At 44.1% G+C, this 26190-nt stretch overlaps 1 protein-coding gene across 1 annotated transcript in view; it reads left to right on the forward strand.

Moving 5' to 3' along the window:
• PRKDC (protein kinase, DNA-activated, catalytic subunit) overlaps positions 1–26190 on the forward strand; it is a 161058-nt gene that overhangs the window by 40107 nt on the left and 94761 nt on the right. The window contains exons 26-37 of the mRNA XM_074944407.1: positions 910–1017; positions 2629–2855; positions 3401–3495; positions 15109–15208; positions 15548–15681; positions 16135–16389; positions 17455–17681; positions 18615–18823; positions 19008–19140; positions 21203–21361; positions 21852–22055; positions 24072–24257. Coding sequence (XP_074800508.1) covers positions 910–1017; positions 2629–2855; positions 3401–3495; positions 15109–15208; positions 15548–15681; positions 16135–16389; positions 17455–17681; positions 18615–18823; positions 19008–19140; positions 21203–21361; positions 21852–22055; positions 24072–24257 — 2037 coding nt within the window. The remainder of the gene's footprint in view (positions 1–909; positions 1018–2628; positions 2856–3400; positions 3496–15108; positions 15209–15547; positions 15682–16134; positions 16390–17454; positions 17682–18614; positions 18824–19007; positions 19141–21202; positions 21362–21851; positions 22056–24071; positions 24258–26190) is intronic.

The following is a 26190-nucleotide window of genomic DNA, read 5'->3' on the forward strand; positions in this document are numbered from 1 at the left end:
AACATATAAGGTTTTTCAAATTCTGAAATGTTTCATCCTATAAAGGAATTATGTCTTAAGACCCACCAGCTGAGTTTCTCTTCCAGTGCACCAAAATAAAAAGATTTAGACATCAAGTCTAACTATTTGCTGGTGTAAGTATGGGTACAGCTCCACTGAAGTCAGTGGTGATGTGCCCAATTACAGCAGTGCAAGTCTGAAGTTAGTGTGCATGGGGCCCATATGGCGTCCTCAGTCTGTGTGAGACTGAGATCAAATAGACTTTGCATTTTGAAAAATATGTAGGAAATGACTACACCAATTGAAGTAAAACCCTCTTTGCAGACATTGGGCTAAATTCAACCTTGAAGGAAATACATTAAATACATTAATTACATCAAAGTTGAATTTGGCACATTTAAGTTCTTTAAATGCTCTTTTCTGTCAAGATGTCAATATTTGGTGGTAATTTACCTTCAAGTAAGTGTTAAAATCCAACAACATATTAAATAGTAAGGGTAAAAAGATGCTAAAAAAACCCCCAAACTGAGTATGGTTTAAAAACCAAATATACTGCTCTACCTACCTGCCTTCCTTTCAAAGTCTGGTTGTATGCACCAGTGTCAACCAGAAGGTTGCGGTTGTGATGTACGATGTGAATGAGAGTGAGCTTGGTGAGCTCTTGGCTTTGAGGACCTGAAAAGGGAGAACAGAGTCTAGATGATTCCAAGTCAAATGCTGCTTTTAATCCTTGCTTTTGGATATGTGGACCTATAATTATGAAGTTATTGGCTTTTCACTCATTCACTTTACGGACTCCTCCTTTTTTAAAAAATAAATAAATAATTTTTTTTTCATTGTCACATGAAAACAAGCTAGAATTATAAATATATATTTTAACCTATTGGGTGGTGGTTTTCATCTCTTCAGGTAACAAGGCAGTTGTATGAGCTTCTAGTCATTGAATTGATTCACTGGTTCACCAACAACAAAAAATTTGAAAGTCAGGACACAGTAGCATTGCTGGAAGCTATTCTGGTAGGAAGTTGGTTTCTCTTTTTGTTGTTGTTGTTGTTTTGTTTTGTTTTGTTTATTATTCGTGTGTGACGTCTTTTAAAAAGTAAAGTATGATCTGCTAAAGGAACTCTAACAACAAATATACACATTTTACAAACCTTCCTCTCATGTAAAGAAGAAATCCAATTTATTACTTTCCTCCACAGGCCATCTTTATTCATTATTATTTACTTTTATGTTGGGCTTTTCACTCCTGTGAATCCTTCATCTTTTTTTTTTCACTTGACAATCTCTAAATAAGTCAAGTATCTTAAAAATTAGCAAGCATATTGTTAATCTTGGAAAGATCCTAGCTATCCTTTTTGTGATCAGCGTGTACAAGAAAGTACTAAAATACCATTTTGTATAGCCTGTTTGAAAGTTTTCTGCAGCTGCTATTCAGGCAAAAGTTTAACTACTTTTTGCACCATACTCATCAATTAAGGTTATCACAGTGGTCAGGTGAATGGAATTTTTAACCAAAAGAACTTTCTCCCATTTCTTTGGTATTCAGCTGAAATAGGTATTAAACAAAAATACTACCCAGAAATAGTCTGGTTAAATATCCTTTTTCCACTCGGCTCTTAAGATACACTTCATTAATACTGTGATGTCATTGTATTAGTTCTCCAGTTGTTCATAAACTTCCGGGGGAAAATGAGTAGACAAGACTCTGAATTTCAAATAGAAACTACAAGCAGAAAAAAAACTTAGTTATTTTCGCCCCCAAACAAACAAAATTCCAGCTGCCTTTATATATTGTAAAGATTAAAAAAAGGGGACCAACATCCCTTCCCTTTGTAGATGATCTGTGAAGTACTGTGTTAATGCAGGAAGTCAGTTTTTACTGAGCAAATGGTATTGTGTCTGGATGACTTCAGTAGGGAATTTTACTTTTAATCTAAAAGCTTACTCACATGCACAAATTCCCCCCCCCCCCGCGCAAACTTTTTTTTTTTTGAGCCATTTATACTGTGAATTATTTTTTCTTTATGCTTATTCTTATGTTTGTCCACTGGAATAATACATGATATTTAGCACTTATAGCTGAGGTTCTCAAAGCCCTTCACAAATATTAATTGAATAGATCTCACCTCCCCTATGAGATGGCTATGATAAATATTGTCCTCTTCTTATAGATGGGAAGACCGAGGCTTGGAAGTTAACTTGCCCAAAATGATACAGCAAGCCTCTGATAGCACCAAGTTTAGAACCTAGTTCTGACTGTCTAATCTAATTTTTCTAGGTTCTTATCAGATTCCTGTTAACTTAGAATCTGAGCACTTCTTAATAAAAAAATAAACCTTAATATAAGACAGAGTCTAACAAATGGCATAGGTTTTTTCCCTTTACCCTGGAAGATTGTTGGAGTTTTTTCCCCAGACATTTATTCTGTCCAGTTCTTCACTTTATATATTACATTATTCTCTCTCACATATTGCAGGTGTTGACTCCTTTCATCTGGGCACTAAAGTGAAAGTAGGCCTATATTGGGGAGGGAGAAACCTGCTTTTGTATGAAGTAGAAAACCACAGCAATGTTAGCCTTGAAGCTTCTACTTCTTGTAATGAAACAGTCTGCCCTTAATTTCAGGATGGGATAGTGGATCCTGTTGACAGCTCTTTGAGAGACTTCTGTGGTCAGTGTGTTAGAGAATTTATGAAATGGTCCATTAAGCAGACAACGCCGCAACAGCAGGAGAAAAGTCCAGTGAACACCAAGTCACTCTTCAAGCGACTGTACAGCCTTGCTCTTCACCCTAATGCTTTGAAGAGGCTGGGAGCTGCGCTTGCTTTTAACAACATCTATAGAGAATTTAGGTGAGCTGAAAACTTGAACGGTAGCTAAGCTAGACTAAAATAAGCAATGTTAATATACTAGAGGAGAGAGACATTTTGAGAAGAGAACCCAGGTTTTTATCCACTTACACTGAGGTTGGTTGATGCTGACTATTAATATGTAAAGAAGCTTTATCAATAAACCTCTTAAGACTATATACTGTGAGGGAAATTGACTTTACCCACAGAGAGCCTAAATATTTGGGTTCTATGTGGGGTGGAGAGCAGTGAGGCTGAGGTGGCGAATTTTCGTCCCAAAGCCAGATAAGAATAAGTGTTTTTATTAAAAAAAAAAAAAAAAAAAAAAAGTACCACTTTTAATGATGGCTAGGTAATTTTCTCTTTTGCTGATAATGGTCTAAAATACTTTTGCAGTCTGTGTTAAGAAGCATAGGGTATTTCTTTGTTAATTTGAAATGTGTTGTTTAACTTATTTCTAAATTTCATATTTGAGTTTCATATTCACTTGCCTATTGTTACTCCTATGCATGCTTTTTAGCATATTTACTCTATTCCTCATTTTATAGGGAAGAAAATTCTCTCGTAGAGCAATTTGTGTTTGAAGCATTGGTTGTGTATTTGGAAAGTCTGGCCTTGACCCATACAGATGAGAAGTCACTAGGTGAGTTGAAACTGATTTATTGTGAAATGGAATGAATAAACCATCCGGTCTTTCATCCTTTTAGATGGCTAATGAAACAATCTTAACTAAGCCAAGCCATGACATTGAAGTTGTAGGTAAACTACCGTGCAATTCCCTTCTTACCAGAGGATCAATTATTTTCCATTCTCAGGGCTCCTCATTAAATTGGGTTTCTGATTTACTGGCATTTCTGTGCCAATTTCTTAAATGTGTGGGATTTTTATATCTGTATGTAAAATAAATCAGAGTTTTACAGATGTTTTACAGCAAAACTTCAAAAAACTGAGTGATGCTTCTGACCTAAGTATCCTGGTCCCACAGTTACACAAAGTAAAAATGGAGCCCAATGGTTTTTAGAGTTTAAAGGCTATTTTGTAACAAATATAGGGCTCAAAAAACGTATTTTTCTGCATTGATGGAGAGGGCTCCACCTACTTAGCAGTACCCTCAGCCACTAGCCCTCTTATGCTCCCCCATTTGGTTCTGGGAATGGGAGTTGTGTGAAGAATTCATGACCTCTTCCCCAATATTAAATAATAACCTATATTATTATATTTACTTGCCTTTTTTCCAATAGCCCTTTGTCAACTAATAATGGTTAAAATGTAAAACCAAAACCTTGTTTACAAATCTTTCTTTATTTCTTTCAAAGAAAAATATTTTGGATGTGATATTTTACTGGGAGTGGCCACGGGAGCATTCATATGGAAAAGAATGAGCTCCTTCTCTGTGTGAGTTAGTCATATATGCCAAAGAAATTTATCTCTAAATGATATATACAGGGGGTAGGAAAGATGATTTTGTGGCAGAGGCCTGGGAGTTAGGATATGTAGTGACTGGGGGTTTTATAGTAGATGTAATATATCTGGACTTCAGTAAGGCTTTTGTCACTGTCCTATATGAGATACTCATGTGTAAACTAAGAAAATGTGGCCTAGATGAAATAACTGTAAGGGGGTTACACAACTGGTTGAGAGAACATACTAGTAGTAGTTATCAATGGTTTGCTGTCATACTGGAAGGACCTATCAAGTGGAATCCTGTAGTGTTATGTCTTGGGTCTGGTACTATTCAACACTGTCATTAGCGACTTGGATGATGGAGTATAGAGTACGCTTTTAAAATTTATGGATGACACTTAGTTGGGAAGGGTTGCAAGCACTTTGGAGGACAGGATTGGAATTCAAACCAAACTTGACAAATTGGAGAATTGGTCTGAAATCAGTAAAATGAAATTTAATTAAAAAAAAAGTACAAAGTACTAAACTTAGGGAGGAAATATAAAATATACAAATATAAAATGGAGAATAACAAGCTAGGTGGCAGTACTGCAGAAAATGATCTGGTGGTTATAGTTAAGGCTACGTTTTAGTCACAGGTATTTTTAGTAAAAGTCACGGACAGGTCACTGGCAGTAAACAAAATTTTCACGGCCCGTCACCTGTCTATGACTTTTACTAAAAATACCAGTGAATAAAACTTTGGGGGGGACTGCTCGGGGGCCCCACGGGTGCTGGGGAGGGCAGTCCGGCTGCTTGTGGGAGTGCAGATGGCAGCACACAGCTCGGGACCCCTGCTGGTGCTGGGGGGTTGTGGGCGGTGGCACGTGGCACAGGACTCTCGCTGGTGCTGAGTGGGCATGGGTGGCACCCCAGGACCCCCCTGGTGCTGGGAGGGGCGGGAGAGCAGTTTGGCGGGGCTGGCAGGCTCCCTACCTGGCTCCGTGCCTCCCTCCCCAGCAGCAGCAGCAGAGTTTTTTGGGTGTGGGAGGGGGTTGTGGTACGGGACGGGGTGAGGCTGGCTCTGGGCGATGCTTATCTGGGGGGCTCCCCGGAAGCCGCGACATCCTCCTCGTTCAGCTGCTAGGTGGAGGTGATGTCGGCCCCACGCTCCAGAGGCAAGTCGCCACTGGGATCACCGCAGTCATCACCGGCCTGGTACCGGTCTTGGTCGAGGGAACGTTCCTGACACTGCTCACCGCCCCGTGACCGTTCAGGGCTCAGTCCATGTGGATCGCCCTTGACGCTGGCCCAACTGTCCGGATGGGTGCTGTCCAACTGGGACTCCTGGGACCGCTTGTCTTCGCGAATCGAATATTGACGGGACCACGGTGGACATTGCCAATGGTCCTCGTCTCGCAGGAGATACCGCAGTCGGTCATGGCATGATTGTTGATGCTGGTCCCGCTTGGACTCCCATTCCAAGTCTCTGCCAAGGCACTGTAGCCCCGGGCGTCGATCACCGGCGTCTTGCTGACGCAGGTCCGCCCGTCGAGGCCGTTCACGGAGCAGCTACTACCGTCGGTGCCGCTCCTCCGTGTCGAGATCATGGTCCTGTGGCTAGCATAGATCCCTGCACCACCGATACTCCTGGTTCAGAGGCAGCAGTGGATCATATGCCAGCCCAGCCTCCCCTCACAGCCGCCTGTCTACAGGCCCCGCCGGTGCCTCAGCAAGCGCAATGGCACTAAGCGTCGTGGCCAGCCCAGTGGTACCAGTGGGCACCGTTGCCTCCAGCGCAGCCCCTGGTGAGGGCTCACTCGGTGGCTGGGGCCTCGGAAGCACCGTCGGCATCCATCTTTAGACCACCAGAAAAAAGGTCGGTGGGACCTGTCCTTGGTATTGTGCCGGAGTCCGACCAGGTAGTGGATCCTTTGGTGCCGGACGACACCCAAAGCACCGCACTGGCCTTGCCCTGTCCGGAGGAACTGATTGTGGCCCTGCCCCCCTCCATCCCGCTGGAGGACTACCGGACCCACCAAGACCTCCTAAAAAGTGTGGCAGAGAGCCTCCACCTCCAGGCTGAGGAGATGGAAGAGCCCTCAGACTCCCTGTTCAATGTGCTGTCCCCTTCAGCACCAGGCAGGGTGGCCTTGCTGCTCCATGAAACGGTGGCAAGAATTTCAAATTCCCTGTGGCAAACACCAGCCTCAATGGCTCCCATCTCTAAAAAGGCAGTGCGCAAGTACTTTGTACCCACGAAGGGACACCAGTATTTGTATACCCACCCGGCACCCAACTCCTTGGTGGTCGAGTTGGGCAACCAGCCCCGACCCCCAAGAACAAAGACTCTCGGAGCCTGAATACTTTCAGGAGAAAAGTTTATTTGTCGTCAAGCTTTCAGCTACGACAAATGAGTAGCAAACCATCAGGATCTGGGAATCCCTCCCTCAGTTTGAAGGACTGCCTCCGGGAGTGCGATAAGGAGCTTAAGGCGCTCACGGAGGAAGGGCGGCGGCCGCAAAGGCATCCCTGCAGGCTGCTTCGGATGCAGTGGACACGGCCGCACAGTCCATGGCCTCAGTGGTGTCCATGAGATGAGTGTCATGGCTTTTGCTGTCTGGGCTCTCTAGTGAAGTGCAGTCATCAGTGCAGGATCTCCCCTTTGACTAGAAGGCTCTGTTTGCTGAGGAAACAGACACAAGGCTGCATGGCATGAAAGACTCCCGCCTGACTCTCCAGATCTTGGGCCTCTATGTCCCTCCTCCAGCAAAACCCAAGTTCAGGCTGCAGCAGGCTCCCGCCCAGGCTGCCCTCCCGAAGTACGAGGCCGCCCACAAAAAGAAGCAGGACTATAGAAAGTGCCTGCAACGACAATCCCGGCCTGCCCCCCCAGCCTGGGTCTTCTGAGGTCAAGCAGGCGGGCAAAAGTCTTTTTTGACGGGACGCTCGGGGTACCCCGCCAGTTCTCAGCAGGGACCTACCCCCAATAAAGCTCCCTTTCTCCAATTGGTTGTGTGCTTTCCTCCTGGAATGGTCACGGCTCACCTCGGACTGATGGGTCCTCAACACCATCTCCCGAGGTTACACCCTTCAGTTTACCTCCTCTCCGCCCAACTGCCCTCCGCCCCCGTCCATCCTGGGGGACCCCTCTCACGAGGCTCTGCTCAAGCAGGAGGTGGGGTGGCTCCTGGACCTAGGAGCTATAGAGACGGTGCCCAAGGAGTTCCTGGGCAAGGGGTATTGCTCCTGGTATTTCCTTATCCCGAAGGCCAAAAGGGGCTCGGGCTCCGGCCCATCATGGACCTGTGAGGCCTGAACCACTACATGGTGAAATTCAAGTTCCGCATGATTTCCCTGGCCTCCATCATCCCCTCCCTGGATCCTGGGGACTGGTACGCTGCCCTCAATCTACAGGAAGCATACTTCCACATCCACATATTCAAGGGGCACAGACACTTCCTCTGTTTCGTGGTGGGACAGAGTCACTACCAATTCACGGTCCTACTGTTTGGTCTGTCCACTGCCCCCAGGGTCTTCACAAAGTGTATGGTGGTAGTAGCGGCCTACCTCAGATGCCAGGGGGTCCAAATATTCCCATATCTGGATGACTGGCTAGTCAAAGGCACCTTCCGATCACAGGTGAGGGATCATGTGGTGCTCCTCCTGTCCACATGTACTGCCCTGGGCCTGTTGATAAACAACGGCAAGTCCATGTTAGTCCCGGTACAACGCATAGAGTTTATTGGGGTGCTACTGGACGCAACGTCGGCCAGGGCCTCTCTCCCACCAGACAGGTTCGAGACCCTGAAAGGGCTCATCGACTCGGTCACAAGGTTCCTGGTGATGACAGCCAGGGCTTGCCTGCAACTGCTGGGTCACGTGTCTGCGTGCACATATGCGGTCCGTCACGCCAGACTCAGAATGAGGCCCCTCCAGCTCTGGCTGGCATCGCAGTTCTCCCAGGCCATGGACAGAATGGACAAAGTCCTCACCATGCCGAACTCGGTGATCACCTCCCTGTGGTGGTGGACCACCCCAAACAACATGCTCCAAGGGTTCCTGTTCAGGGGCAAGGCCCTGTTGTTGGAGCTGGTGTCTGATGCGTCGGACCTGGGTTGGGGGGCCCACGTGGAGAACTTTCAAAACCAAGGCCTGTGGTCTCTACAAGACCTACCCCTTTATATAAATGTCAAGGAACTCAGGGTGGTGCAACTGGCGTGTATGGCTTTCCGCTTGCACCTGGAGGGTAAGGTAGTCAGGGTCCTCATGGACAACACGGCCTCGATGTTCTATATCAACAGGCAAGACAGGGCCCGATCCGCTGCCACGAAGCTCTCAGTCTGTGGGACTTCTGTGTAGCCCACAACATCTACCTAAAAGCCTTCCACCTGCCGGGTGGCTGGAATGTGAGGGCGGATCGCTTGAGCAGGGATTTTTCCTCTCAGCACAAGTGGTCTCTACACCCAGAAGTGGCTCACCAGCTCTTCCGAAGGTGGGGTACTCCCCAGATGGACCTATTTGCAACCCGGCAGAATTGACGATGCCCCCGGTTCTGCTCCGAGGGGGCCTAGGGAGGGGCGCTATCTCTGATGCCTTTACCCTGTCCTGGTCAGGCCAGCTTCTCTATGCCTTTCCCCCGTTCCCTCTGATCAGCAGGACCCTGGAGAAAATAAAGACGGACAAAGCCAGGGTCCTCCTCGTTGCCCTGGCGTGGCCCAGGCAGCACTGGTACAGGACCCTCTCGGGGCTGGTGGTAGCTCCGCCATGGCAGTTGCCGCTCCACTCGGACCTGCTCTCTCAGGACAAGGGCTGCCTCCTCCATCTCAAGCTAGTAATGCTTCGCCTCACGGCGTGACTACTCAGTGGCTAGGTGGTGAGGAAAGGACATGCTCGGAACAGGTTCATTGCGTCCTCCTCGAAAGTAGATGGCCCTCCACTCGTAGCTCCTATGTGGCGAAGTGGTCTCGGTTTTTGAGGTGGGCGGCAGGCCAGGGTGTTTTCCCGACGACTGCCCTGATCCAGTTTATCCTTGATTACCTCCTCCACCTGAGGGCCCAGGGACTGGCCCCCTCGTCAGTCAGGGTACGCTTGGCAGCCATGTCGGCCTTTCATCCCCCGATGCAAGGGCACATAGTGTTTTCCCATGCTATGACCAGCCCGTTCCTTAAGGGTTTGGACCGTCTCTAGCCATATTCCAAGCCCCTGGTTCCAGTCGGACCTAAACCTGGTGCTGGCTCGTCTCACGGGGGCCCCGTTTGAACCACTTGCCACCTGTTCCTGGTCTCGCCTCTCGTGGAAGGTGACCTTTCTGGTAGCTATCATGTCGGCCAGGCGGGTCTCGGAGCTCAGGGTCCTAACTTCTGAACCGCCATATACGGTTTTTCATAAGGACAAGTGTCATAACCATACTGCTAAGGGTAGCCTAGAATTCTTCCTTACCTGTAAGCGGTTAAGAAGCTCAAATAACCTGGTTGGCACCTGACCAAAGGGACCAATGGGGAAAGAAGATACTTTCAAATCTGGGGGGTGAAGGAAGGCTTTGTTTGTGCTCTTTGTATGTGTGTTCTCTGGGAAAGCAGAGAAGCATCAGGTCAGAAAACTCCTTCTCCTAAAATCATCCTAAAATGAGTCTCAGTATTGCAAAAAGAGTAAGTAAATAAGGCAAGGCGCGTTAGATTATCTTTTTGTTTTTAGCTTGTGAATTTTCCCTTTGCTAGAGGGAGGTTTATTCCTGTTTTTTGTAACTTTGAAACTAAGCCTAGAGGGAGCTCCTCTGTTAATCTTTTGTTACCCTGTAAAGTTATCTTCCATCCTGATTTTACAGAGGTAATTCTTTCACCTTTTCTTTAAATAAAATTCTTCTTTTAAGAACCTGATTGATTTTTTTTTTTCAGTGTCCTATAGACCCAAGGGGTTGGGTCTGTGCTCACTTTGTAACCAATTGGTTAGGATATTATTCTCCAGCCTTCCCAGGAAAGGGGGTGTAAGGGCTTGGGAGGATATTTTGAGGGAGATAGGGCTCCAAGTGGCCCTCCCTGAATGTTTGTTTAAATCACTTGGTGGTGGCAGCATACCGTCCAAGGACAAAAGGAATTTGTGCCTTTGGTGAAGTTTTTAACCTAAGCTAGTGGAAATAAGCTTAGGGGGTCTTTCATGCAGGTCCCCACATCTGTACCCTAGAGTTCAGAGTGGGGAGGGAACCCTGACAACAAGGTCCAGCTCCGCCAACATGCCGCGTTCCTCCTGAAGGTGGTCTCCACCTACCACATGGGTCAGGACATTTTTCTGCCAGTTCTCTGCCCCAGGCCGCACACGACTAGTGAGGAACATGGTCGACGTGAGGTGAGCTCAGACTTTCTACCTCGAGTGGACCAAGCCGTTCAGAAAGTCTTCGCAACTGTTCATTGCCTCAGCTGAGCGTGCGAAGGGTCAGCCGATTTCCACTCAGTAGCTTTCTAACCAGATTACTTTGTGCATCTGTTCCTGTTATGAGCTGGCGTGGGTTCCCCTGCTGCCCATTGTGAGGGCAAATTCGACTCGGGTGCAAGCCTCTTCCGCTGCCTTTGTGGCCCACGTCCCCATCCAGGACATTTGTAGGGCCGCCACGTGGTCTTCGGTGCACGCGTTCACCTCGCACTATGCGATCGTCTCCCAGGCCAGGGATGATGCCGGGTTTGGCAGGGTGGTACTCCCTCCCGAGAACTTGTGAACTCCTACCCACCTCCAACAGATATAGCTTGGAATGGCCTATTGTGGAATACACATGGGCAATCACTTGAAGAAAGGACATTTACCTTTTCTGTAACTAGTGTTCTTTGAGATGTGTTGCTCATGTCTATTCCACATTCCACCCTTCTTCCCCTCTGTCGGAGTGGTCTGGCAAGAAGAAACTGAGGGGGGGGAGTGCAACCCCCTTATACTGCGCCAGACAGGTGCTGCTCAAGGGGTCGTGGGGGGGGGTGCTCCCCCCTGCGGGTACTGCTAGGGGAAAAACTTCCGGCACTGGTGCACATGGCAATCATGCATACCTATTGTGGAATAGACATGAGCAACACATCTCGAAGAATACCAGTTACGGAAAAGTAATGGTCTTTTCCCAGCACATCCTGAAGTAAGCAGGTGGCATGCAGGAAACTCTGTACAAGCCCAGGACCCAGTATTAGGCTGTTTCTCCCTTTGCATCCTTGGGCTTTGGGAGGGAAGGGGGTGCGAATGTCTGGGCTTGCGGGGGGCCCTGTGGTTGGGCTCTGGGAGTGTGGGTGTCTGGGCTGGTTGGGGGGAGGCACAGCTGAGGTCTGGAGGGAGAGGGTATAGGTGTCTGGCCCTGAAGCTCAGGGGTATGTGTGCAGGTGGCTGGGGTCTGGGAGGGCAGGGGACAGAGAAACAGCAACTGGGTTGTTGTAGGGGTTTCTTTAACTCTCTACTCCTGGGGTAATCGTTTTTGTTGTCTGTATTGTTACATACACAGTTGCTGACAGGTATTTTGAATAAATTACCAGACTGATTGAAACTGATGTGATTATATTATGTTGTTTTGACAAAATAAAATATAAAGAATTTTGCAGAATTTTAAAATATTGTGCATGGAATTTTTAGGTGCAGAATTCCTCCTGAGGGTAATGTTTAATCTAGAGAAGAGAAGAGTGGGGGGCATAAGTCTTCACATATGTATACTTCTTGTCCTACTTATTACAAATGTGATCAGCTTAGTTTGCAGCAAGGGAGATTTAAGTTGGATATTAGGGGAGGCTTTCAAACTGTGAGGATAGTTGAGCACTGGAGCAGGTTACCTTGGGAGGTTGTGGAATCTCCATCCTTCGAGGTTTTTAAAAACAGATTAGATAAACAGCTGCAGGAATGGCCTACGTATACTTAATCCTGTGATTGTGTGCATGTGGACTAGATGACCTCTTGAGATCACTTCCAGTCCTACGTTTCTATGATTTCTATGACTCCCAGCTGTTTCACAGGCTTGCTCTGTGACCTTGAGCAAATTATCATAGAAATGCAAAGCCCGATTATTAGTAGGCATGATCCTGCATATAATCCTCATGGAAATCCCATAATAGAAATACACATTTCTGCAGCCTGGAGTCTCCCACAATTCTGTTATGTCTGGGCTGCTTTCCTTCACTCTGCAGTTTCTATAGGTGGTTTGAACTCTCAGCACTGCTCATGCTGGCCGCGTCCCTTTCCCCTGCTTGCGGCCAGATCTTCTGCCTCTGCATCAGCAGTCAAGTGGTGGTTCATTTTACTCCTGTCCTTTCAGTTTATTAGTTATTCAGCCATTTTGGGCAGTGACTAGTAGTTTTCTCTTCTTCCAAGCCTCCTCTCTTCCTTTTTGGTTCAGGGTCTGAGCAGCGTGATAGTCACAGCCACCTGAAGCTCCACTGGAGTGTCTCCAGGCTGAGCTCCTCTGCCCCATTTTAGACAGAGCAACCGTGTGAGCGCTGGTCTAAGTCCAGAAGGATCCAGTGTAAGGCAGCTTTCTCAGGCTCAGCTGAAGGTGAATATTCCAGTTATCACAAGATCTCTCTTCTTTGGAGAAAAGTTATGTAAGATAGCAGCAGAAAATGCTGTAAAATCTAAGTAATCCCTTCTCCTTCCACTGGGTGCTCTCAGAAGGGATACAAACCTGCTTTCAGGCAGAGACACTCCTTTTGTTCCTGCTCTTCTCAGAATAACAGAGGAAGGTGTGATGGGTGTCGGGGGCAGTCCAGACCAGTGAGTGGTTGCTCTATAATTCTGGATTGCCTCATATTGCTTTCCTGCTGTAGCTCCCAGCCTGGGATGCTCACAACAAGCGTATATACCAGCATGCAGGTCACAACCTGAATGTCTGTATACTAGACAGCCTTGGTTCAGCAGCTCTGACCCCAGCAGACTGTCTACAGCCCCACTGTGGTTTCCACCAACCTGGGTTACAACCAGCAAGGTGACCCCAACATACTCCCAGTCCCAGATTTTCCCAAAACTATGTGCTCTGTGATGCCCAGCCCCTCTCCTGGACACTTCAGAGAAATGTTCGGGTCTGTTCCTCTAAAGACTCAAAAGCACATCATAGCTTATTAACTTAACTGACGTGAGTACAACCTTCCTTTTAAACACAGCATTGAATTGGTTTATAGTAAAAATAAGACACATTTATTAACAATAGGACATAAGTGATGCTAGGTAAAAGGAATAAAGTTAGAATGGGTTACAAGAAAATAAACGTGAAAACATGCACTTAAAGGTCTGAAATGTAGTGTAATAAAGTACATTCATTGCCTAAGGAGGTTTTTCCCCTATATTCAGTTTCCAGAGACTACTATGAGAGTGCAAAAGGCCAGCTGTAGCTCAGTGTCTTCAGCTACCTGTCGTCTTGATCTCATGCACAGGGATCACTCCAAGGGCAAGGTCATACATCCAAATTCTCCAGGTCTTCCTCATGAAAGAGTGAGACTACTCCCTGGGGTGCATGATAGATCAGGTGCTCTGTTTCCTAACATAGTGGACAGCCTCAGGGAGTGTCTGCAAAGGCCCTCCCCCATGTGCCTTCCATACCCTCTGATTCTTGCAACCAATATCAATGTGAAGGGTTGGGAAACACATTTGGGACCCAAAACCACACAAGGAATCTGGAGCCCAGGGGAAAGTGACCACTGCATCAGTCTCCTGGAGCTCAGACTGGTCAAACTCGCCCTACAAAGGTTCCAGAGCCCCCTAGAGGGGATTCACTTTCTGGTTCAATCAGAGAACACTACCACAATCACATACAGAAACAACCTGGGAGGGACAAGAAGCCCAGTGCTACACACAGAAGTGATGGAAGTAATGAGACAAGCAGAATGCTTTCTCCCTTCCTAAAAGCAATCCATGTGAAGGAGAGATGAACTAGAAGGCAGGCTGGCTCAGTAGACACAAAGTCAACAACTTAAATTAGTGCCCTCCTGAAAAACTGTGGCACACCTTAGACGTCAGAAGAGCCCTGAAGATTTGCCTCAAGTGTACAGAAGCCACCCGAAGTGACCAAGGACTCTGAGTTTCCAAGCTATATATTGCCAGATGGATCAGACTGTGCATTGTTGAAGCCTACAAGTCATCTGGCATCCCTGTTCTGGAAGGAATCGAGGCACGCTTCACGAGATCAGGACAGCCTTGTGGTCCAAATGGGCAAGGGCTTCCACTTCAGAGATATGGAGTGCAGCTATCTGGTCTTTTGGCCAACACCTGATCAGACACTATATAAAGTGGACTTTCTTTTGTCTGCAGAAGCTGCTTCCTGGATGAAAGTGCAGCAGGTGGTGGCCCAATAATAGTATTGCCTGTTGGGCAACTTTCAATAAGGGGGATTCCCTTCCTATCTCATTCTGTTTATCTTTTTCCTCCCTACTTCTGCTCACTGCTTCTCAGATGTAACAGAATTGTGGGAGAAGCTGGGCTGCAGAATGGAAAATTTCTTATACAGTAATTTTGTTTCTGCTAGCAGCATCTCCCACAGTTCTACCCACCCTGGATGGCGTCACTGTTGAGGGTAAGTTTTTCATCTAGATCATCAGCACGTAGGCTGTTTGTCTGCTATAAATAGTTATCGAGTTGACATTGAGGTTACTGTTGTTAATTTGCTTTCCATGAATTTTCTGCAGCTTTGAAATGACTTATCTGGCAGCAAGTGGGAGAAGGGAGCATGTCCAGCCTGAGACGTGCTGTAACTTTAAACCATCTCCAGAAACTCCAGAGTGGAGGGGAGCATGCCAGACATAATAGAATTTTGAGAGACTCAGCTAGCAGAAAGGAAATTATTGGGTCAGGAATTTTCCATTCTTTAACTGGGTCCAACTATTAGCATTTATTCATAGATGAGCACTTCCCTTTTCTTTGTTAACAGGTACAGTTCAACAATGTTGTGATGCCATTGATCATCTAAAGCGCATAATTAAGCACAAAGCATCTTCTCTAAATAAGGCAGAAAAACGGCGGATACCAAGGTTAGTTGTTTGAGATTTTGCCTTTCCAAATACTACATCTTAGTTCGTTACATATGGCTCTTGTAAAAATTTAGGGTGGTGGGTGTGGACTTCCATTAATGCGTAACTGCATCCCCTTGTGTGTGAAAACTTTCTCCTGAAATGCCCCTTGGCTCAGGTTGGCCACCCCTGAGGTAATGGAAAGAGCATCCATAATTCTTCATTGGATATTTATCTTTGCAAATAGAACAGTATAGCTTCATTAACATGATGCTGTTGTGGCTTTTCCTTGAAACAAAGAAAAGCCTTTGGGCAAATATCAGTAAAGATTGTTGATTTGTATTCCTTATTTTTGTGCAGAGGATTTCCAAATGCTAAGTCAGTGTGTCTGTTGGACCTTGTCATGTGGCTCTTGGTGCAATGTGGGCGACCCCAGACAGAGTGCCGGCATAAATCCATGGAGCTCTTCTTTGAGTTTGTTCCTTTATTACCAGGTACCGTGGTCACATATACCTCTAGTCTCCTGCTTCACATAATTGTGCATTTCTGCTCTCATTTTCTGTGCAAGTAGCTGCAAGTATTTCATTCAGTATAAAAACAGCATTTTTTTTTTTTTTACCATGCAAACTTCCTCCAGCCAGTGTGCCTCAACTCTGACCTGGAGAGACCACCTTTAGGTGCAGGAAAACTATTGTAGCTAGCTGTGAGGGGATCCTCAGCTAATGCAGAGCCAGAGGAGTGGTTCCTAATCCACCCTCTTCCTTGCAGTTGACATATGCAGCGTGGCCAAGGGAATCTGACCGCTGTATTGGCTGTTTCCTCTTCCAGAAAATAAGAGCAACTAATGGAATAGGTTTTTGAGTGTTGATCCGTGTCCATAATACCTTGCTGAATGCCAGCTGTGTATTTACCTAAAGAACATTGATTTCTGTATGCTTCTTTATCAGGAAACCAATCCCCATCTTTGTGGCTAAGTGATGTTCTAAAAAAACAAGGAATCTCTTTCCTCATCAACAAATTTGAAGGGGGAGGTAATGATGGTGACAATCTCTCTGGAATCCTTTCTCAGCCAACACTGTGTGACGTGCAGGAGCCCTTTAGTTTGCGAGCAGTTGTGCAATGGATGGATATGTTTTTAGCAGCTCTGGACTGCTACAATACATTCATTGAGCAGGGAATGATCAAACCATACGAAATACTAGGTAGGTAAATCCTGGCAGCAGCTGGGTCAGTATTATCCATGTTATAAACTCACTCTGAGGGGTTCCTAGCTTGGGCTTAACACTTGTTTCAAGAATAGATTTGATTTACAGGTTCACAATCAGTTTCAGCAACAATTGCCTTGCCACATGGATTTTTTTTGTAATAGTGGGCTAGTATAATACCTTATTTACTTTGTGTTTATAGAAATGTTTCATTGCAATTATAAAAACACTAATTTAAATTTCTTTTCCTCATGGATTTATTTTCCCCTCACGTTGTTTAACTGTGTCCCAACTTCAAAGGCCCTGCAGTGCAGCAACCCTACCTCCAATGAGAAGATCTGTGCATGATTCCTTCTAAAGTCCATCACCACTCTCCTTCACTTACTTAAAGACGATTACCAATTATCAAAGTGAGGTGCCTCCTTCCCTCTCCACTGCCTGCCCAGTCATTTGAGTTTGTTGCTTTCCTCATGCTTCAGCCCCACCGAACCAAGGGAGCTCAGTACTTGTATTCTGATGACATGAATACCAATACCTTGTGTGGCCGTTAGGCCATTGGGTCTGCATCCAATAAATTTTTTTAAAATTTATTCATACATTTCTGAACAGCATGTTTCCATAGTAGTAAAATGCAATGGTGGAATTAGATAACCATTTGTAAAATACTGGTCTGTGTGTGTGTCAGGGCAAGATACCTAGCTTCATTAAAGTGTACAATAAGGTTCTTACTAAATGCAGATATTAGAGGGCCAGATTTTCAAAGATGTGGACTTAGATTTGACATGTATGCAGATACCTAATACACACATCCATTAAGAATGCATAGTTGTCTGAAAACCTATCCCTCATGTCCAAAACTTAATACTAACAATATAATTGAAATATGGTTTGAAGAAAAAAATCTCGTTCTTTCACTGGTGGGGAAAGATTTTGACTTTTCTCCCCCCCCCATATTTTCATTGTCATTGCATTATGTTAGTCTTACATTTTATGCTCAGCACAAAGAGAATTTTTAGATTTATGGGGTCACTATATATTTAGATTTGGTGTAATTCTTTCTAGGTACAAAGATGAGGTCTTCATTCCTGAGAGCTGTGGAGTTCTTCCTTGAAACTATTGTCTTGCATGATATATCTGCAGCAGAGCGGTGCTTTGACATTGGGTCAAAAGGCAATATGTTCAGCCCACAAGAAAGAGAAGAGTATAATTACAGCAAATGCACGATCGTAGTCCGAATCATGGCGTTTGTCAGCATGATCCTGGAGACCTGCCAACAGGATTTCTGGAAGGTAGGTGTTGAACCTATTGATCTGTAGAAGGTGACCTCTGCAGTTGTTGCAATTGTTATTTAAAGTTATGCATTGTTGATTTGAGGGAGAGTGGGGGACTCATGACTAGCTAGGAGAAGTGGATCATCCTTTGCAATACCCTGGGCCATTAATCCTAGCTGGTTATTAAGCCCCAGGAGGTGTCCTGCTCTTTGGACATTACTGCTTCAGTAAGGTGAAGGAAACCCTCACTTCATGGATTATTTTGCAATGAGTGATGCATTTCTAATTAGGAGAAATTAATACCATGTATATTTGCCAGTCAGGTTGCTTGAATCACCATCAGCATGAGTATCTTATGTTCTTGAATCTGGGAATTTTTCTCAGTGATCATAGTACAGATACTGTGAGAGAGACAATGGCTATAGAAATGACTGTGCTCTGCATTTTTCCTGTTAAATTCCTTTTTGAAGAATGAACATGCAAGTCTCTCTCTCTTTCTGTATTTAACGTAATATAAATGGAAGTTTTAATATCTACAGTTCCTTATGAATTTTAAAAAGGGCACTGCTAAGTCAATTTCTGGGACTACAGGTGCATAACCGGCAGTTGCATAATTTGTTCAGATGCATAACTAGCAGTCTTCATGTGTGTAGAAGTCTGTAGTATTGGCACGTTATTTGAACACTAAAATGAGCACATGTATGTGGAAATAAGGTGTGATGTTGTGCACCTGCATCTTTAAAAATGGCCATTTAACTTCTGTAAATCAGAGTAAGTAACAATATATTGAAAATGAGCCATTTTGGAGAGAGAGAGATTAAGTTTAACAATTGAATAGCCATATTTTGCTTATTTCAGGCACAGGAAAAATTATGGAAAGCAGAATAGGTCATCAAATAGGATTAAGAATAAAATGTCTTTAGCTTCATTTTAATCTTTTATTCGTTCCAGTTACTTGAGAAGGAATTGCTTAATGCAAATCTGATAGAACTTCTTGTGAGAATAGTGTGTGATCCAGCAAACATAGGCTTTAATACAGCTGATGTACAAGTCATGAAAAATCTCCCAGATGTTTCTGTGAGGCTCATAAAAGCTTTGATGAAATCTCCCTATAAAGAATCCTTGGAGCTAAGTATAAAGAAAAGAATAACATCACAAAGGTAAGAGCTCTCTGATAGCCATAAATGGCTAATTTAAAATCAAAATGAATGCAGTACATAGTGAGAGATGCAAAGTGAATGAAGCTTCCATTGCACAGTTATAGGATGGTGTATTTTTCTCATGTTATATTGATACACCCACAGGCAATCAATGTTTTTATTTATTTTTCCTTTCCTTTGTCAGCATCGAGGAGCTTTGCTCTGTTGAGCTGTATAATCCAGATGCTCGTTTTGATCATATTAGACTTAGTTCCATCTTGTCTGCATGCAGGCAGCTCCATAAGGCTGGCCTGCTTCATTCCACACTTCAATCACAGGTAAACATTGATTCAGAAAATAACAGTTAAGATTTTTCATATTCAAGAGCTTTTCTAATGTGAAAGGCCATGAAGTCATGGGGAGTTGCTTGTGAAGTAACCAATGGCAGAATAGGCCTTAGCTAATTCTCATAATTTCCTAGTGAAGTAGGTCAATAAATAATATCCTTTTATACATGAGAATACTCTGGCAGAGAGATTAAGTAACTTGTCCAAGGTAACACTGGAGAGTTGGTGTTGAAACTAGGATCTGAACTCTCGAATTGCTGGTGCTCAGACTATACCACCCCTAAATAAATGCTTTACATTGCACTCAATAAATACCAAACACTGGGGCATGAAAACAATAGAAGAGAGCCATGAAAAATCCCTTTATCTATGGTTCTGTACAATTGGGTGGTAAATTTGGTAGTATAGCTAAAAATCTGGCCACATGTGTGTACCTTAATGTTCAAAATGGAGGTTATTTCAAGAAAATATCTGCACTTCAAATGGAGTGGTAGACATTTAATTCCAAAGAGAAGATTAGATTGCAGACAGTAATGGTGGGGAAAAAAGAAGGGGAAGATGTGCTTAATTTTTGACAAAAGTAAAAAAAAAACTTGATTTATCGTTAAAAGAAGTCCAGGGGAAAGAGTGATTTTTGTGGTTTTGACAATGCAAACAAACTTTTTACTTTTTGAAAACTAGCATGTAAACTTACAAAATGTCAGATAAGAATATATCATTGGTTATGATTCAGTTGTGAAGTAGTCGGTAGAAGAAGGAAAAGGTTTAAAATGCTATCAGAATGAGACAGAAAAGCATCAGCCCCTCTGATGGAGCAGTGTTCAGAAGAGAAATATACAATTGGATTATTGTCTGAGAAAAATATTAAGACAAATGGGAAAAGGTGTCAGAGAAGCACGTATAAGTGTGGTATAGGAGATGCGTTATTTGGATGTATTGTTATTAAAATGAAGATTTTGGACATAGTTGCAAATAAAAATTGGTTTCCTTAATTCATGAGTGTTGGCAGGCCTAGCCTTTAAAGAGCAAATCCTTTGTCCAAAAAAATAATCAATATAGGTCATTCTATTAGTACTACAGATGTTGTTTTGCAAGAGACCAGAGTTCAAATTGTGAAGAGGTGGGTTATTCAGCTTCTGGAATACAAGGAGAGCCTCTTTCCTTCCAGTAGGATGCTCCATTGGCTGAACAGATGCAGCCTGAGGGGCCTTGTTTAGACTTTTGAGTCACAGGAAAGTAGGATAGAGGGAAGTTGTACAGATCAAACTTAGACCTTTATGGAACCTCCTAGGTATTCCTTGGGCTCCCTGATACCAAGGTTCTGGAATTCATGTCTTAGCCAGTCTCTGTCACTATAGGTAAAGGAAAAAAGAAGCAAGATAGGTAGTAGCCATTCAGGATTGACAAAGACTCTGCTATTTGGTGAAGGATGCCACATTTATAATGTAACAATGTAAATGTTAAATTTTATGGAATTTTTGCCGTTAATTTCTCCAAGACCAAGATTTCACCCTATATGTTCAGATAAAAACCTGCGATAGTAGGACAGCATGTTGACTGGTGTCAGTGGTACCCACGGATTATATGGTGCCTCCTTCAGGGCATCTACATTCTCATAAGATTTTCTGAATGTCCATACTTGTATTGCTCATCAACTGTTCAGAATCCCTTAAAGTCCCTCAAAATCCCTTAAAGGAAGAGGTTCAGCATCCCTTAAAGTCTTGAGTCCAAATTTTGGGTTAGTGAGTAATGATCCCCAAATGGGTATCAGCTCATTCTGAAACCAAATGTTTATTCAAGTGTGGTTTCCAGGAGCATGAATAGGACTGTCTATGTGCAGGGACAATTGTCAGGTCAACAAGCTTGAAAAAACAGATCTTTTCCCAGAACCCCTGTGGTGCTCCTGTCACTGAACAGTTTTATCGAGGTTTAATTTATTTATTTTTGGCAGCTAGGCAGAGCAATTTAATGTTTAAATTGTATTTTTCTCCTGCATTTATGAAGACTTACAGTAGAAGTTGTCCCTCTCCACCCCCCTCTCTACATCCTCTAGGGTTCGGGGCTCCATTTCACAGTTGGCTCTAAGCTTCTTTCAGTTGTTTATAAAAGCATTGCACCAGGAGATGAGAGGAAATCTCTTCCATCATTGGACATCAGCAGCAAGCGACTAGCTGATGGACTCTTGCAGCTGGCCTTTGCTTTTGGTAGCCAGGTAGGAGGATCACCTCTTCTGATGTACTGTCTCCAAGTCCGTTTCTGTAGTTCTGGGTTCTGGCATGTTTCCTGTTCTGGCAGTTAATCTTATCTGTGCTGTCTTCAGGAACATTGTAGAAGAAACTGGTCCATTTCTCTGTAACATATATTTTTTGGGACAGAAAATTATGTATATATACAGCATGCTGTATTTATAAAGTTCCCTCAACACTTTGAATCCAGAAGTCAGAGTTTGGCCATTGTTAAGTGCTAGCGTCAAAGGCAAATCATGGATTCTTTAGTAGGGGAAATATTCTGATAATGTTCGGGGGTGGGGGGGTTGTGCTTTTTTCCTTAAGTTTTAATATTTGTTTTTGTGTTATAAGTATACGTACAACTATTTAGAAGGTAGCTTTAAAAGAGCTTCTCTTGATTTTGTAGAAGACTAGTGACACTTAGTGATTTCAGTACCTCTGGACTGACCTCTCTTCTTGTGCCAATTCCCACAGTGTGAGGAGCTGGTAAGTCTCCTTTTGAACACAATGATCCTGTCTGTGCCACTATCAGGAACATCACAGAGGAGTCTGATCAGCTTCTCCCATGGAGAATATTTCTACAGTTTGTTCTCAGAAACCATTAATCGAGAACTGCTGAAAGACCTGGATGTGGCCATACTTCAACTTATGAAATCATCTGTGGACAGCCCCAAAATGGTACTGGACCTTTTTTTTCAAAAGGACACAGTCAGTTGAAAATGTCATACCCTCTCTAGTTACAAGAAACATCTACAATAACTGTAAATGAAAGATTAGAGGGTTGGGGGGGGGGGTTGTTAAATGTTCTTTTTTCAGTGTTTCACTTTGTTGTGGAGGTTTGTTTTTTTGGGTTGTGTTGATACTCATTGGTTCTGCATACCTCATGCACCATAGCAAGATGGCATAATTCCCATGCACTGCACTCTCACATGCTTCCTCTTCCCCAGGACCCATTAAAGAAAGTCTGCCAATTAAAGAGGGTTTACTGGTAACACAGCAGCCGAGCTGATGTTTCTAAGGTTGGGCTCAAGATGCCTGGCAAGGGCTAGGGACAGCAGAAGCCCATGGGAGGTGGGGATCGGTGGTCTTGGCCCAGGCAGGGGTCCAGGGAATGCAGTGACTGAAACCTGAGGAGCGGCAGCCTCTGCCTGGGATCAAGAGGACAGGTGATTCTTCTTTTTTGGGACTCCTGTATAGGTCCCTGGGAAGAATTTAGAAGTTGGGAGGCCTTATTTCAACATTGCTGCTAAAGAGCTCAGCAGAGAGGTATCAGAGCAGAGGAGTCAAGCATGTTTGCCAGTGTTGCTTTTGAGCCCACACATACACTCTCTCGCAGAAAAATTCAGCAAGGAAGAAGATACCCCACTTCAAAATTAATCAAAGGAATTTTAAAAAGTAGTCTGGACATTACATTTAAAAGGTTTTATCTCAGACAGTTTTAAAAATAATCAAGCTGGTGGTATCACTTTAAATTGTTTCCACTGTCATTAAAGCTGATGTAAGCAGCAAAGAAGTGATATTTTTTTTTAAAGGGCTGGCGCTTGCATATTGATGATTCTCCAGTGTGCTATGTGTGCAGAGCCATAACAGCTGTTAGTCTGAAAACTGGATCTCTCCTATCTAGTAGATTCCTAAATATTCATATTCACATAGTTGTAGCTGGCAGCGGATGTTCTCCATAACACCTGCTTTTTAAATTCTCTACTTCTTCTGTTTTTGAAAACTTCTTGTGGCTGGTTCATGCGCTACAGGTCAGGGAGGTATGGTCAATTATTTTCCAAAACCACATTCCCTCCTCCTTTGTTAGAACTTGGAGATTTCTTTTTCAGGTTAGTGAGATTTTTCTTTTACAGTCTTTTTTGGCCTCGCTTTTGAAGATTTGGGAAGAAAAATACCCATAGTTTAACTGTAATATTCTAAATCTGGTGGAATCCAAATATGATGATTATGTAGTCAAAAGTGCAAGTAATCCTTGCACAGTAGGATGCAAAGTTCAAGTATAGTACTTAGTGATTTTGTTTTATACTCTGATCACATAATTTAGAAGAATTCTCTGTTTATTAAAATTGTGATTTCATCCTGTTACACTCTCTGTCTTGGATTGCAAAGCTGAGAGGGAAGAGCAAAAAATGCTTGACTGTTACCATGTATGATACACCTTTATTCTTGGCTTCTCTGTGTACTTGTCAACAGAAATGTGTTTCGATTTTATTTTTAAATGTTACTTCATTTGTATCTTAGGTCCATTCTAGAGACTATTTTAAAATAAGAATTGGAGTTTATTAGGTTACTGTATCTGTCTCACTCAAATATACTCCCTTTTCCCATGTTCACACAAACTGCTGCACCATACATGGAATAAAACAGGAATGAATATGAGAGCAATCTGAAGTGTTTGCTTTTGATTGTTAATGCTAGTATGTCCTTATGGAAAATTAATGTTAGCACTACTACGTAATGCATGAAACTAATCCTCACTTGATTAATATTTTAGGCTCGGATTTTCAAAATCACCTAGAGAATTTGGACCCAGTTCCCATTAAAAATAGTGCAAATTGGCTGTCAAAGTCTCCTAAACTAGTGATGCTTATTGTTTGTAATCATCTATCCCAATGACCAAATATCATGATTACATTGAATTAAATGTTACCACCATATGGAATACATGGAATTTTTATTTTGTCTTCATTTCAGGTGGGTACCATCCTGAATGGTATGTTAGATCAAAGCTTTAGAGAGCGTGCTGTACGCAAGCAGCAGGGAATCAAGTTGGTGACTGCAGTACTGAGAAACTGGATGAGACTTGACAGCTGGTGGGCCAAAGATTCTGCTCCAGAGAGCAAAATGGCTGTTTTGACACTGTTGGCTAAAGTTCTGCAGGTATATATTCAGAGGGGTAGCCGTGTTAGTCTGGATCTGTAAAAGCGGCAAAGAATCCTGTGGCACCTTATAGACTAACAGACGTATTGGAGCATGAGCTTTCGTGGGTGAATACCCACTTTGTCGGATGCATGTAGTGGAAATTTCCAGAGGCAGGTATAAATATACAAGCAAGAAACAGGCTAGGGATACCGAGGTTAGTTCAGTCAGGGGGGATGAGACCCTCTTCTAGCAGTTGAGGTGTGAACACCAAGGGAGGAGAAACTGCTTTTGTAGTTGGCGAGCCATTCACAGTCTTTGTTTAATCCTGAGCTGATAGTGTCAAATTTGCAAATGAACTGAAGCTCAGCAGTTTCTCTTTGAAGTCTGGTCCTGAAGTTTTTTTGCTGCAGGATGGCTACCTTTAAATCTGCTATTGTGTGTCCAGGAAGATTGAAGTGTTCTCCTACAGGTTTTTGTATATTGCCATTCCTAATATCTGATTTGTATCCATTTATCCTTTTACGTAGGGACTGTCCAATTTGGCCGATATACATCGCAGAGGGACATTGCTGGCACATGATGGTGTATATTACATTGGTGGACGTGCAGGTGAATGAACCGGTGATGGTGTGGCTGATCTGGTTAGGACCTGTAATGGTGTTGCTGGTGTAGATATGTGGGCAGAGTTGGCACCGAGGTTAGTTGCCTGGATTGGTTCCTGAGTTAGAGTTACTATGGTGCGGTGTGTAGTTGCTGGTGAGAATACGCTTCAGGTTGGCAGGCTGTCTGTGGGCAAGGACTGGCCTACCTCCCAAGGCCTGTGAAAGTGAGGGACTGTTGTCCAGGATGGGTTGTAGATCACTGATGATGCGTTGGAGAGGTTTTAGCTGAGGACTGTATGTGATGGCCAGTGGAGTTCTTCTGGTTTCTTTCTTGGGCTTGTCTTGCAGCAGGAGGCTTCTGGGTACACATCTGGCTCTGTTGATCTGTTTCCTTGTTTCCTCATGTGGGTATCGTAGTTTTGAGAATGCTTGGTGAAGATCTTGTACGTGTTGGTCTCTGTCTGAGGGGTTGGAGCAAATGTGGTTGTACCTCAGCGCTTGGCTGTAGACAATGGATCTTGTGGTGTGTCCGGGGTGGATGCTGGAGGCATGAAGGTAGGCATAGCGGTCAGTGGGTTTTCGGTATAGGGTGGTGTTAACGTGACTGTCACTTATTTGCACCGTGGTGTCTAGGAAGTGGACCTCCCGTGTAGATTGGTCCAGGCTGAGGCTGATGGTGGGGTGGAAGCTGTTGAAATCATAGTGGAATTCTTCCAGGGTTTCCTTCCTGCAGGTCCAGATGATGATGAAGTCATCATTGTAAGGTAGGCAGAGAAGGGGCGTGAGTGGACGAGAGCTGAGGAAGCCTTGTTCCAGGTCAGACATAAAAATGTTGGCATATTGTGGGGCCATGCGGGTGCCCATAGCGGTGCCACTGGTCTGGAGGTATATATTGTCACCAAATTTGAAATAATTGTGGGTGAGGATAAAGTTACAGAGCTCAGCAACCAGTTGTGCTGTGGCATCATCAGGGATACTGTTCCTGACAGCTTGTATTCCGTCTGTGTCTGGGATGTTTGTGTAGAGAGCCTCTACATCCATGGTGGCTAGGATGGTGTTTTCTGGAAGGTCACCAATGCATTGTAGTTTTCTCAGGAAATCAGTGGTGTCACGGAGATAGCTGGGAGTGCTGGTGGCGTAGGGTCTGAGTAGAGAGTCCACAATATCTGGACACTCCTCCTTCAGTGAGTACCAATGCCTGAGATGATGGGGCGTCCAGGGTTTCCGGGTTTGTGGATCTTGGGTAGTAGATAGAATAACCCCTGTCGGGGCTCTAAGGATATGTTGATTAGTTCTATGGGCTGAAGCGTATTCTCACCAGCAACTACACACCGCACCATAGTAACTCT

This window comes from Natator depressus, chromosome 2 (genome assembly GCF_965152275.1).
Source record: "Natator depressus isolate rNatDep1 chromosome 2, rNatDep2.hap1, whole genome shotgun sequence".
NCBI lineage: Eukaryota > Metazoa > Chordata > Testudines > Cheloniidae > Natator > Natator depressus.